Source organism: Plecotus auritus (assembly GCF_963455305.1).
Source record: "Plecotus auritus genome assembly, chromosome: 3".
In the NCBI taxonomy this organism is placed as follows: Eukaryota; Metazoa; Chordata; class Mammalia; order Chiroptera; family Vespertilionidae; genus Plecotus; species Plecotus auritus.
The window spans coordinates 210,521,753-210,535,088 of record NC_137772.1 but is presented as its reverse complement, the minus strand read 5'-3'; the positions used below and the strand labels follow the sequence as shown (position 1 = coordinate 210,535,088).

At 41.4% G+C, this 13,336-nt stretch overlaps 1 protein-coding gene across 13 annotated transcripts in view; it reads left to right on the top strand.

Annotated features, from left to right (window-relative positions):
* ANKS1B (ankyrin repeat and sterile alpha motif domain containing 1B) overlaps positions 1-13,336 on the top strand; it is an 827,678-nt gene that overhangs the window by 573,286 nt on the left and 241,056 nt on the right. For all 13 annotated transcript variants that reach the window (XM_080658528.1, XM_080658529.1, XM_080658532.1 and 10 more), the window contains one exon: positions 10,526-10,678. In XM_080658528.1, the coding sequence (XP_080514654.1) occupies positions 10,526-10,678 (153 nt within the window). The remainder of the gene's footprint in view (positions 1-10,525; positions 10,679-13,336) is intronic.

The window sequence follows — 13,336 nt, the reverse complement described above, 5'->3', positions numbered from 1 at the left end:
CCTTTACCAAAAGCTTCAGGGGAAAGTACAGTAAAATCCTTTAATAAAATCATTTAAGCCCAAGGGCCGCGTGTATGTGCCTTTTCATCCACATCCCACTTGACAGATAACTGCCAGGTTCTCAGGTGATGCTATGGAGCTCAGTTAGCCTCTGTGCACAGGTGAAGCTGAAAAGACCAGTGCCTGGCTAGCCGCCTGCTCACCGAGCGTGCAAAGCCATAAAGAGATTGTTTTGGAGTTGCTGTTGTTGATGTCATTTTTTTTTCTACCATGATTTATAGAACGTGTTTGTTTGAGAAGCTTCACTCCTTTAGCTTGTGGTGAGCCTGGAGCCTTTGGTCGAAGAGGGCCCCCCTTCCCTGGTGACGGGAGGCCAGGTTAGTCTGGCCAGCGTCTGTTTGTTCACTACCTGACTATCCTGTGCTCTGGAAGCTGATCGCCATGTCTCTTGAGAACATTTCTTATCTATGCGTTGTTTGTTGTTCACTGCTTCCTTTCAGTTTACCCCATGATATAAGACTTGCAAAAATGAAGAAAGGCTCAGGTACTCTCTGAGATAGACCTTCATTTGTTTCCTTTATTTCTAAAATAGAAATCATGGGTTATTAAGAGACAGTGCCCAGTCCAAAGTGCTTTACTTTCCCTTCCTTCCCCCAAAAATGTAGTGCCAAGTAATATCCAGGTACTACCTCTTCACTGTTCCTGCCCTGTTCCTAAAGCTGGGAGTTTTCTTTTTTTTTTTTCTTTTAAAAATTTTTTTTTATTGTTTGAAGTATTGCAAATAGTAGTGCATATGTCTCCTTTTTTTCCCCCCATTGACCTCCCCCCAGTCTCCCCTACCCCGCAGTACATGCCTTTACCTGCCCCCCCCCACCAGTGTCTTGTATCCATTGGTTATGCTTATATGCATGCGTACAAGTCCTTCGGTTGATCTCTTACAGCACCCCCCACAACCTCCCCTGCCTTCCCGCTGTAGTTTGACAGTCTGTTCAATGCTTCTTTGCCTCTGTATCTATTTTTTCCCCATTTCTTTCCTTTAAAACATCTTGCCTCTGCAGACTAGAAATAAACATATAATAACAAAAAATGTTTGAGTCCCAATTTCAATGTCTAACAGTTCTGAGTCCCCGTTTCAATGTCAAACAGTTCCTTATGTGTACATGTCAGCAATGATATCTGGATGGTGGGCACATGGTGGCAATGCAGGTCCGACCCTCTCTGGTTTGGTCCTAGGCAAGCTGGGAGTTTTCTTTTTGTATTTGTTTAAAATATGTTTTTATTGATTTCAGAGAGAGAAAGGGAGAGGGAGAGAGAGATAGAAACATCAATAATGAGAGAGAATAATTGATCAGTACAGGGGATCGACCCCACAACCACGATTTCTGACCTGGAATTGAACCGTGACCTCCTGTTCATAGATTGATGCTTAACCACTGAACCACACTGGCCAGGCATGAAAGTTTTCAATTGTCTGAACCTGTAGGCACCCCAAGTGAGGCTCAGTTCATGGTGGGGAAGAACAGAGAGGTTACTTCTCTCTGCAATGATAAGTCCATAGCAACACCCAAACACAATTAACTTACCTCGGACGGGTTAGGTTTCCTCCCTATTCTTTCATGGAAATTGTATCCATGACAGAGTCTGATTCTAAACAAAGGGGCTTCCAGAAGCAGATTTGTAAATGTTACTTGTCTCCCTCCCTTGCTGCAGAAACCCAACACAGAGACCTTATCACACCTTGCTTGTCAACAATAGTCACAGTGTACTAATCCATTCAGTTCCCTCAGGAAGGATATCATTACATGGACTAGCCAGGGCTTGGACTTCATAAAGGACGTTTTCCCCAAGATCACCTGAAACCCCTGACAAGTGAGATGATGTATGCGAAAACGTTTTGGGGTCTTTAAAGTCTCATATGGTTATTAGGTGAGGTTCTTATCACTAATAGTCCTATCCCTTTTTGCAGACACGTCTCTCCCAGCAAAGTTGCACTGCGCTAACACTTAGGTGGTGATGGATAGACTTCTTTCTGGGGCCCCGTGGTCAGCGGATTTGCCTTCCCTTTTATGTTCAATCCGTCTTTTAAGAGCCACTGTTGAAATAGCACAGCGATGTCTAAGCCCAGGTCTCAAAGCCTGTATGAGATTTGATCCTCACACGACTGGATAGACCTGCATTTGGACTCGGCGGCACACTGGCTGCTAGCACTGCTTGTCCTGGTTTATTTTCAGGGCTACTGCTAGTCTAAGTCTTGGGTAGCAGCAGGACAGAGAAGCAAAGGCTAGAACAAGGAGCAGGAATAGAGGGAGGTACTCGACAATATCAGCTGTCTGTTATCACAAAAGTCACATCAGGGAGTCTGAGCGTGTAAAATACATCCAGAGTATAGAGAAGCCACGTTACTGCAGCTTTCTAGGCAAGTTTAAGGAGCTGACCCTGGTACACCAGGGCTGTTGCACAGGTTTACATAAATGATAGGTTTGTGTGTTTATATCTAGGGGTGGCATGCCACGTGGATGGCTGTCCTTGCCCACATAAGGACCGCTGCCTGGTCCCATAAAAGGATCCAGCTATCACCAAGTCCAAGCGAGGCAGCTTCTGGACCCTCACAACTGTTTTCACAGAAAGATCACTAACCCCAAAGTTAGCGCCAACTATGCCTCTTGCGTTATATTTCCAAGAAAGACAAGCAAAAAGCCCTCCACCCCACCCCAATCTCCATTACATTCTTAGGTTCTTATTTTTTTATATCTCTGACCTTCTTCTATCCTGAGTCCTCATTTCCCACCCCTTCCATGCCTTCACCATATACCTTCTAACATCTTCCTCCTCCCATATGAATGAACTGAAGAGAATAGTTTAGAGAACACTTACTACTTCCCCATCTCTAACTCCCACCTAAATCCAGCACAGCCTAGCTTCTGGGCTCTTCCCAGTTAGGTCCTAGTGATTAATTTGCCAGATCCTGAAAACACTTCTCCTTGCTCATCTCATTATACCTCTCTGCAGCATTTCCTCATGGCTCACCATACCCTCTTTGAAACTCTATTTCCTCCCCTTCTCATCTTGATCATTCCTTTTCTTGGCCTGCTGGGTATAATTCTTATCTTTTGCTTATTCATTGACAGTGTTGGTTCACCCTAAGGCCATTTATCTTCTCATACTATATAATTACCCTCTGCAGCCTCATTCATGATTTCAGTTCCCACTTATGATAAAATAAGTTAAAAACTGAGATATATTGAGTGCTTCTCTGTGCCATGTACTCTGCTAAACTCTCATTATTTCATTGATTACCCATGACAACATTCAGAGGTAAATATCCTTTTTGTCTCTCACGTATACTATTCAAAAAATGGATGCTTAGGATAGTTGAATAATTTACCCAATGTCACACAGCTAATGAGTGGAGGAGCCAAGACTCCCACTTGTACTGCTTATGATCCCCAAAGTTACATGTCTCCTCAGACTCTCCCCCAAATGTAACATGATATTCCACAGCATCATTAATTTCAAATGTCTCAAAATTATTAATGCCATCTCAGTCCATGCTCTTTTCTTTATCAGCCGGTAATACCACCATGTACCCAGGTGTACAAGTTTGAATTTTGATGTTTTCCTATACTTTTCCCTCTTATCCTTTGTTTAGTTGTCACAAAGGGATGATGATATGGTTAACAGAAAGATGCCAACACACACAGTTAAAGAAAATGAAGTTTCTTTACAGCAATGGATGTGAAAACTGGTGGCTACACAAAGCAAGAGACAATGCAATGTACTGTCAAATAGAAATGTGGCCTTCCATTAAATATTATACATAAAATTACCTTGTTTTCCATTCTGTTTGTATTAAAGGAAAGGCTAAGCTGCTGAAAGACTTCTATAATATAGTGGTTTTAAGAATAGAGCATTTTAATTCTACCAAGCAATCAAAGAAGATTTAATACCTAACCTTCTCAAACTCTTCCAAAAACTTAAAGAGGAGGGAATACTTCCTAACTCATTTTGAGAGGCCAACAGTACCATGATACCAAAACCAAACAAGGACAATGCAAAGAAGAAAATTACAGGCAATATCACTGATGAACATAGATGCAAAAATCCTCAACAAAATATTAGTAAACTGAATACAACAATACATTAAAAGAATCATATTCCAAGATCAAATGGGACTTATTCCAGGATACATGGATGGTTCAATATCTGCACATCAATTAATGTGATATACCATGTTAACGAAATGAAGGATAAAAAGGATACAATAATTTCAATAGATGCAGACAAAGCATTTGGCAGTATTCAATATCCATTTATGATAAATAAAAACTCTCAATAAAATCACTATAGAAGGAAAGTACCTCAACACAATAAAGGCTATATAAGACAAACGATTTGTTGTTCCACACAGCTAACATACTCAATGATGAAAAACGGAAAGCTTTTCCTCTAAGATCAGGATGCCCACTCTTCCCATTTTTATTCAACATACTATTGGAAGTCCTAACCACAGTAATTAGATAAGAGAAAAAAATAAAAGACATCCAAATTGGCAAATAAGAAGTAAAACGGTCAATACTTGTGGATGGCATGACTTTATATATACAAAACGCTAGACTCCACCCCCCAAAAAATGTTAGAAATAATAAACAAATACAATAAAGTTGCAGGGTACAAAACAATAAAAAAAAAAATTCCTGTTTCAGATTTTTTAAAGGAAAGAAATGGGGAAAAAATAGATACAGAGGCAAAGAAGCATTGAATAGACTGTCAAACTACAGCGGGAAGGCAGGGGAGGTTGGGCGGGGGGCTGTAAGAGATCAACTGAAGGACTTGTATGCATGCATATAAGCATAACCAATGGATACAAGACACTGGGGGGGCAGGTAAAGGCATGTACTGGGGGATAGGGGAGGCCGGGGGGAAGTCAATGGGGAAAAAAAAAAGGAGACATATGTACTACTATTTGTAATACTTTAAACAATAAAAAAAAAATACAAGGGAACAAAATTAAAAAAAAAATAGTCAATGAAAAAAAAACTCCTGTTTCTATACATTAACAACAAAAAGAAATTAAGAAAGCAATTCCATTTACAATCACAATGAAAAGAATAAAATCCCTAGGAATAAATTTACCCAGGAGTGAAAGATCTGTTCAGTGAAAACTGTAAGACATTGTTGAAAGGAAGTGACGATGACACAAAGAAATAGAAAGACATTCCATGCCATATCTTTATTGAACTAGGGTAGACTCCAAGCTTTGGATGAGATTTAGGATTGACCCGTAAGTCTTCGTCTTTCTCCTGGGCCTGCAGTTATGCAACTACTCAGCACTTGTTATTCTTGTGGAAGAGCCTAAGAATACAAAAGGATTAATAGATTAGAGGAACACAGAGGCCTGATGTATAACTGCCACATTGACACTTCCACTTATTCCATTGTCCAAGCAAGTACATGGCCAACATCAATGGGATGGAGAACTTACTCCAGCCACCAGAGGGTACAATGCAGAAACCTTGGCAAAGAGCACAGGGGCATAGTTCTAACACAGGAAGAAAGCAGAGCATTGAGAACAAAAATTCAATCTACTTGAGTGACCTTGTAAGAAATATTTCTGAACAATAACTGTTATCTGGGGGCAAGGAGGAGTATAAAGAGGTGAGTAGACATAACCCCTTTCTAAAACAAAATGGAAAAGGAAAGTAGTGAGGGAAGGAGAAATGGATGGGAGAGGAAAGAAGAGTTCTGATTGGAAGTTGAAAAGATTAGCAGCCAACAGACTCAGTATTATTTCAAAATAAACATGGGTCTAATTTAAGGCAGTGGGGAGGGAAGAGAACTAAGAGTAACTGAAGACCTGTTACATTCAAAACACTCTGCTAGGCAATATCTGTACCCTATACCATATAATTCTCACAACAACACTTGGGGTAGGCACTACTGTCAGAATCCAAAGTCCCTTTTAGAAGGAGAGAATTGAACTGAGAAACATTTTAGAAATCAAACTTGTAAAACTTGTTGGCCTACCTAGATAAGATGGTAAGTAAAACGGAACGAGGAAAGATGCCTCCTAAGCATCGACCTGTCAGTGGTGGATGGTTCTCTGTTAACTGAGATGGGAAACACAGAGGGAGGGCCAGTCTGTGAGCTGAAGGAGATAAATTTGTTTTTTACTTGTGTTGGTGATAGCTATAGGACATCTATGTGATATAGCCTACAAACAAATAATTGCAAATTTGTGTCTTAGAGCACAAGAAGGGAAGCCAGCCCCAGAGAAACATCCCAGAAATAAAGACAAAAGCATTCCGAGCATGGAAAATGAGATTAGCAAAGATATGAATGTGTCTTGCACAGTTCATGTTCATGGGACAGTAGCAAGTTAACATACTGTTTAGACATACACACATGTCTAATCATATGTATTGGGCTGCACATAGCAGAGTAGTGTGAGATTTGGTTGGAAAGGTAAGTTTGTACCTGAGCACAGCTATCCTAGAATGTTGGAATAAGACATTTGGGCTTTTATCAAGGAGGAACCACTATAGGTTTTTGTGCAAAGGTTGACTTAAGAGCCTGGGTTTTTGAAAGAGTGATGGAGCAGCAGGTTACAAGATGGAGCAAAGGTGGGAGGCCAAGTGGAAAGCTATTGCATTAGTTTTTGTAAATGCTAATGAGAACCTAAACAGGGTAGTGACAGTAGGAACAGAAATGAAGGAACAGATGGGAGAATTGCTTTGAAAGAAATTGTGGTGCACAGTAACCATTCTGCATATCATTAAATATGTGTTAAGTTAATTTTGTAACTTCATATGGCTCTAAAGGTTTCCTCTCTTCAGGTATGCAGAGCCTTTATAATTTACTAGAGGCCCGGTGCATGAAATTCATGCAGGGGGTAGGGGGTCCCCTCAGCCCAGCCTGAATCCTCTCCAATCCAGGACCCCTCAGGGGATGTCCAACTGCCGGTTTAGGCACAATCCTGGGGATCGGACCTAAACCGGCAGTTGGACATCCCTCTCACAATCTGGGACTGCTGGCTCCTAATTGCTCACCTGCCTTCCTCCCTGATCACCCCTAACTGCCCCCCCCCCGCCCCGCTGCCAGCCTGATTACCCCTAACTGCCTTTGCCTGCCAGCCTGGTAACCCCTAATTTCCCCCATGTCGACCTGGTTGCCCCTCCCTGCTGGCCTGGTTGCCCCCAACTGCCCTCCTCTGCTGGCCTGGTCACCCCTAACTGGCCCCCCACCAGCCTGGTCACCCCTTACTGCCCCCCCTGCCAGCTTGGTCACCCCTAACTGCCCCCCCCCCCCGCTGACCTGGTTGCCCCCAACTGCCCCCCCCCCCCCGTCGGCCTGGTCACCCCCAACTGACCCCCTGCCTGCCTGTTTGCCCCTTACTGCCCCCCATGCTGGCCTGGTCACCCCTAACTGCCCACCCATCAGCTTGGTTGCCCCCAACTGTCCCCCTCTGCCAGCCTGGTCACCCCCAACTGCCCCCCTCTTCTGGCCTGGTTGTCCCTTACTGCCCCTACTGCTGGCCTGGTCACCCCCAACTGTCCCCCATTGACAGCCTCATCACCCCCAACTGCCCCCACCGCCATCCTGGTTGCCCCCCACCACTCCCCTCTGCCAGCCTGGTTGCCCCCAACTTCCCCCCCCCCCCGCCAGCCTGGTAACCTCCAACTGCCCCCCCTGCTGGCCTGGTCACCCCACGCAGCCTGTTCGGTCATCTGTCTGGTTGTTTTGGTCATGACGGCCCCTGGCTTTTTATATATATTAGGATTGGTCATCTGTTTGTATGCTTTTTAATTTTTTTATTGATTGCTTTCAGATGAGAGAGAGAGAGAGAGAGAGAGAGAGAGAAACATTGATTTGTTCCACTTATCTATGCATTCATTGGTTGCTTCCTGTATGTGCCCTGATGGAGATCGAACCTGCAACCTTGGCATATCAGGACAATGTTCTAATCAACTGAGCTACCTGGCCAGGGCCTGTTCATATATTTTTTAATTAAGAGTTATAATTTTCATGAGGGAGACACTGTAACTGCTTTCTTCTCTACTGTTTTCACAACATTCGTCAGAACAGGCACTGACTAAACACTTTTCAAATGAGTACATGAATGAATGCTGCCCCTGCACACATTAACGTAGCCATTTCCAGGTCCTCTTCACTCTTGCTCTCTACCCTGCCCATCTCTCACAATCCCAGCAAATACTTCCCTCCCTCTCACCTCCTTCAGGATGGGCTTAGAGAACTTGCCTCATGTGAGTAACCAGATTAATGAGCAGTCACTCTGCATTCCATGAGATACTGATGTGATTATTTTTTCTAATCCTGCCTTCAACTAAACTCAATTGATTCTCTCTTTATTAATTTTAATGTTATCTCAAACATATCAAATAACTTTCCACTCATGTAAAATATTGAAAATTCAGTGCCAACCCATTGAAACCTCATTTTATTTTCTTTGCCCTTCACTCCCTACTTAAGGTTTTCCCCAGGATAGTGGCACCTTTCTCTTTTCTTATTCTAAATTCCCTGGCACTGGGCAAGAAGGAGGGATTGTGGGAAAGACAAACATTTTTATACTTATTTAGGTTTGCTTTGCAGAGATCTGGTGGGTATCCCTGCCACTGCTTGTTGGCTAACAGACCATCAAGAACCTCTGTGTGGCAGGTGGACATTGCTCTCTCAAAGAAGTGGTGTGTCACTTGGGGTGACCTATGGGAACCCCACTGCACAGCCTCTGGTATGAGATATCTGACTCTGCCCCAGCTGGGTTCATCAGGATTCCCTAAGCTTGTACCCAGTATCCACCACCCGGGTGGTCAGTTTCATGAATGGCTGACAACAATACCTCCCTGCCAGGCTGTTAATTTCAATTCCATTGAGTTTTCCTTCCTTCTTTCCCTTTCTCTAGTTATTTCCTCATATCAACTGGGACCGCCAGGGAGTTTCTGGGGCTGCGGTGTTGGTTCAAGTTAGCAGAGTTGGTTCAACCACCTCTTGGTCCTAGAGAATACACTTAGCCCAATATTTTTGTAGCTCTCTCCAGAATATGAAGGTACTTCATAGTTTTGAGCCTCTGCTTTGGGTCCTGGTCTCCATAACCCTGAGCAGTTATTTACATTTGTAGCTACTTTGGAATAAACACCGAGCTAAGTGTTACCCAAACAAACATTTAATTAGTAGCTACAACCGGTTAGTCCATGTAAAAGTGATATACAAAAGCCAGATGCAATTCAGGCTCTCATGCAAATAATAAATTACACTGTGACTTTAAAACAGAGGACATTTAAACCTCAAAATTGAAAATAGACTGGGGAGGGAAACAATGGGAAACAGGAAAGGAGAAAAAGTAACTTTAAAATGAAGGAGTAAGGAGCATCTTAAAAATGAGAACTCTGCATAGTGACGGAAAGCCTAACATGTTTAAGATTAAAATCTGAAACCCTGATGCCCAGGCTAATCTTTTCTCTGCTCACAAATCAGTCATATCCATTCCCATTAATATTTATCTCCTTGAGTCTGAAGGAAGAGGAAAATCTATTTTGTATGCTTCCCTGTTTTGCTGTTCCCATCACAAATTCACTGAAGGATCACAGCAGGTTGATGAGGTACCAACTGTCCTTAGTAGCGGAAGTATCAGATATATACAGTGTGGCATGCGAAGCAACACACATCTTGGAAGTGAGTTCCTTCAAGGACCACCAATTCAACTAAAATTCCAGATGAACGCTAAAGGACTGGAATAATCCATACAGAATTTTAAACCCAGAAGTTTCTCTTGCTGAAATTATTTTCACACTCTAATTTAAACTCAGAAACGTTATGCTGTTGTCACACTTCTTTGTTCTCCTAAAGTAAAAAAAATAATAATAATAAATAAAATAAAATCTGTATATAGCTGATGAGAAATAGAAACCTATCTGCCAGCAAGTTCTCTGTTCATGTCTAACATACTGTGGAATCAACGTAGCACACGTGGTCTTTAAACACTGAAAAGCCTTTCTTTGCAGGCTTGTTTTTTTCCAGTACGTTTGCAATGCCTACCACACATGTCTTGCATACGGATAAATTCCTTTGGATGTTTAAGGCAAGTCGTACAGTATTTTCACATGCTTTGATGTTGTGCATATGAGCAGTATCATCTACACTTTGGGAATGCGATCCCTTTTGCCTTCAGCATTGCATTTAATGTTGCATGACTGACATCATTTGAAATTCCATCCGACAGAATGCCAATAATGTCTATAACAGAAGTTCAGCATATTTAGTTCATTCAAATACGGAGGTGATGTAGCAGCTAAATTGGAAAGTTTGGAGTACATTTTTAAAAATGAATTCAGCGTGAAGATTATTAGTGAATTAGAACTGTGCATAAAATATTTTGGTTGTCTTCATTTCCTTACCCAGAAAAATCGCTTGCTTCCTATCAGATAAATTTCCAAGTGGCAAGAGGCATCCTGTTTTGGGGACACAAAGTATACAGATTAAATTAATCTTAATTCACGTTTCTTAATTGCAGATGAGACCCATTGGCCATGACGGCTACCATCCCACCTCTGTCGCTGAGTGGCTGGATTCCATCGAACTAGGTGACTACACCAAAGCCTTTCTAATCAATGGCTACACATCGATGGACCTGTTGAAAAAAATCTGGGAGGTTGAGCTTATTAATGTAAGTTGGTCTCTTAAAGATGCCTTAGTCATTCAACCCTTGATAAATGAAGTTCTTATTGTACACGAGTAATTTTTTATCCTTTCTTTATAAGTGTTCGGACATCCAAGGATTTACGGACATGCCTTCTGGTTTTAAATATACATCTCTCTTGGCTCCAGTCAAGCTCCACAGTCACGGGCTTTTGCAATTTTGAGGTGGGAACTGAAAGGACTCTCGGGGTGTTTTGCATTATCTAAAAAAACTTTCCAAGCACTTTTGGATTTTCCAATTTAGGAAATTTTGTCACTTTAGGGTATGGATGTGATAACGAATAGGCTCCTATTTTGATCTTTGCTCAAATTTGTTGCTAGAGAGGAAAGTTATAATTTTTAGTTGAATATTATGATTCCTTGACTCTACTCCTTAATTGCATTATAGGAGACTGTTTTTGTTCTTACTAAGTAGGCTGCTGTAATAACAAAATTTTATTTTCCACAGCTTATATCTAATCCTGTCTTTGTTTTATTCATACACATGGCATAGGGTTTCTATAAAAATTGGCCAACATATGTTGCCATGTATTTGAGTCCAAAGAGATCGACTGGATGTGCACAGATATTTTTGTTACTGACACTTCTCTCATTTTTTTTACTACTGTTTCATTTCTAATAGCATAAAGGGATGACAGAGATTTAAAAAAATATTGTATAATGATCATGTCTTTGCATTACATTTGGAATCACAAACATTTCTTCTTAAAAGTGACTGTGAAATCATTTAACCCTTTAAAGGATTTATTAGATTTAAGTTCTATAGTTTAATAACTAAAAACGTATTCAGAAGCGGAGAAGTAAAGCAGGCGAATTTCTGCTGGTTCAAAAGTGCTCTGTTCTACTCTCTGTGCCACTTTGTCTCCAAAAGTCGGGTCTCTACATAATACACGTCACTAACTATGTTAAATGATGGCCATTAGTAGTGACTGATTATTCTTTGCTTTTAAATGTCTGTCCTAAAAATAATACCTTTTCTGGAACATCTCATTAAAAACTGTTCTTTAATCTAAAAAAAAAAACACCAAAAAAAACCCAAAACACTTTCAATGGACAAATTCTTGGCTCCTACTAATTTGCCATCTTCTCCTCTTAGCTTTCTGTGCTCATCCCTCACAAAAGCGATCATTATTTCGGAAGAAACTTATGACTAAAAGCCTCTGATTAATTTTGCTCTTAGTCTGTATGGCAGTGTAACTAGCTGAAACTGTGCTGCTTTTTGGCTGCATCAAGCAGGTTTCAGTTCTCCACTGAGAACTCAATACTCATCTTACAGCTATTCTTAGCCATTTGTTAAAGGGGTACCTTCCATAGATCAAACAAGCGTGCTTCCAATTAAGTTGCATTCTAGCCAACAATATAATTGACAAATATCTCTATGTGGCATCTTCTGAATAATGCTGCTCCGCACTGAAGAACAGACATAATAGATAGCACAGGAGTCACTCACCTAACAGGCTTTAGTAGCAATCCCTCATTGAAAAAAAAAATGGATTCCAATAGGACTTGACTATAAAATGTGTGAAGCAAGTATCATTGAAGCAAGACTACACTCTCTCAAAATCCAAATGCTGAGACTAGTGTTTTGGACCCACACTTTCCTCAGTGCTGGAGACACCAGTGGCCCAGAGATCCCTGGTCAGTCCCTGTGTCCTGGCATTATGGACAGCTACAATGACTGCAGGGTCAGTGGTGCCAGAAGGTTTACCGCCAGGGTCAGGGACTGATCCACCACCACCCACAGGGCCAGCCAGCCCTGAGTTGGGACTGTCTCTTTAAGGGTTTTCCCTTTAGCTGCATTTTCTGTAACGCAATCTGACTTTGATCTGGAGAACAGAAGTGCCCATCACAAGCATTGTATCAGAATCAGAAAAACATAGTCACTGTGGTTGAGACCTTGAGGCTGAATCTCTCTGGCCTGGAGTATAGCATCTGCATCTAACACCAACCTTTCTCCTTGTTTCATTTAAATTAATTTATTGTCCTTAAAATAAATTGGTAAAACTTAAAGTTCCTTGGGACATCTTTGCAGGCAAGTTTGCACTCTTGAGGAGGCTTTGCAAGTCATTTCTCTCAGTAGATATACTGATTATGGACAAATGCTGTTTTGTGCTTGGGAATCAGAGAACAAAATGTTTGTGTCCATAAGAGCTCTTTAAGAGTCATTCTTTGGGTGGTTTAGGGTTATTGGCTTACGAAGCTTTTGACTGGTCTCAGAGTCAAGACTTTTATTTATCCCAACTAATAAGGGAAGGCATCCAAATATAAGAAAGCATCTTGTATAATATATGGGCCTTATAATTCTATATTAAATACCCATCATTTGTTGTGTTTTAGGCTGAAGGGAATGTACAAGTCACCTTGAATTAGAGCAAAGCTAATTTGGGAAATTCACATCTTGAATTTGGTGCTGACTGACTAGTTTGAAGGAAGCGAAGTGACTCCAATAACTGTTGTTCTGTGTAAAATGAAGAGAGAAGTGCAGTGTAGAGTGGCTTTGATACAGAGGTCTGCTGGTGGAGGGAGAAAGGATGAAGGATGAGGAGGATGACTGCTGATATGATTGCAAGTAACTGCAGCATCACTACATAGTATTGATTAAGCTTCCAATTTCACATGGTATTAT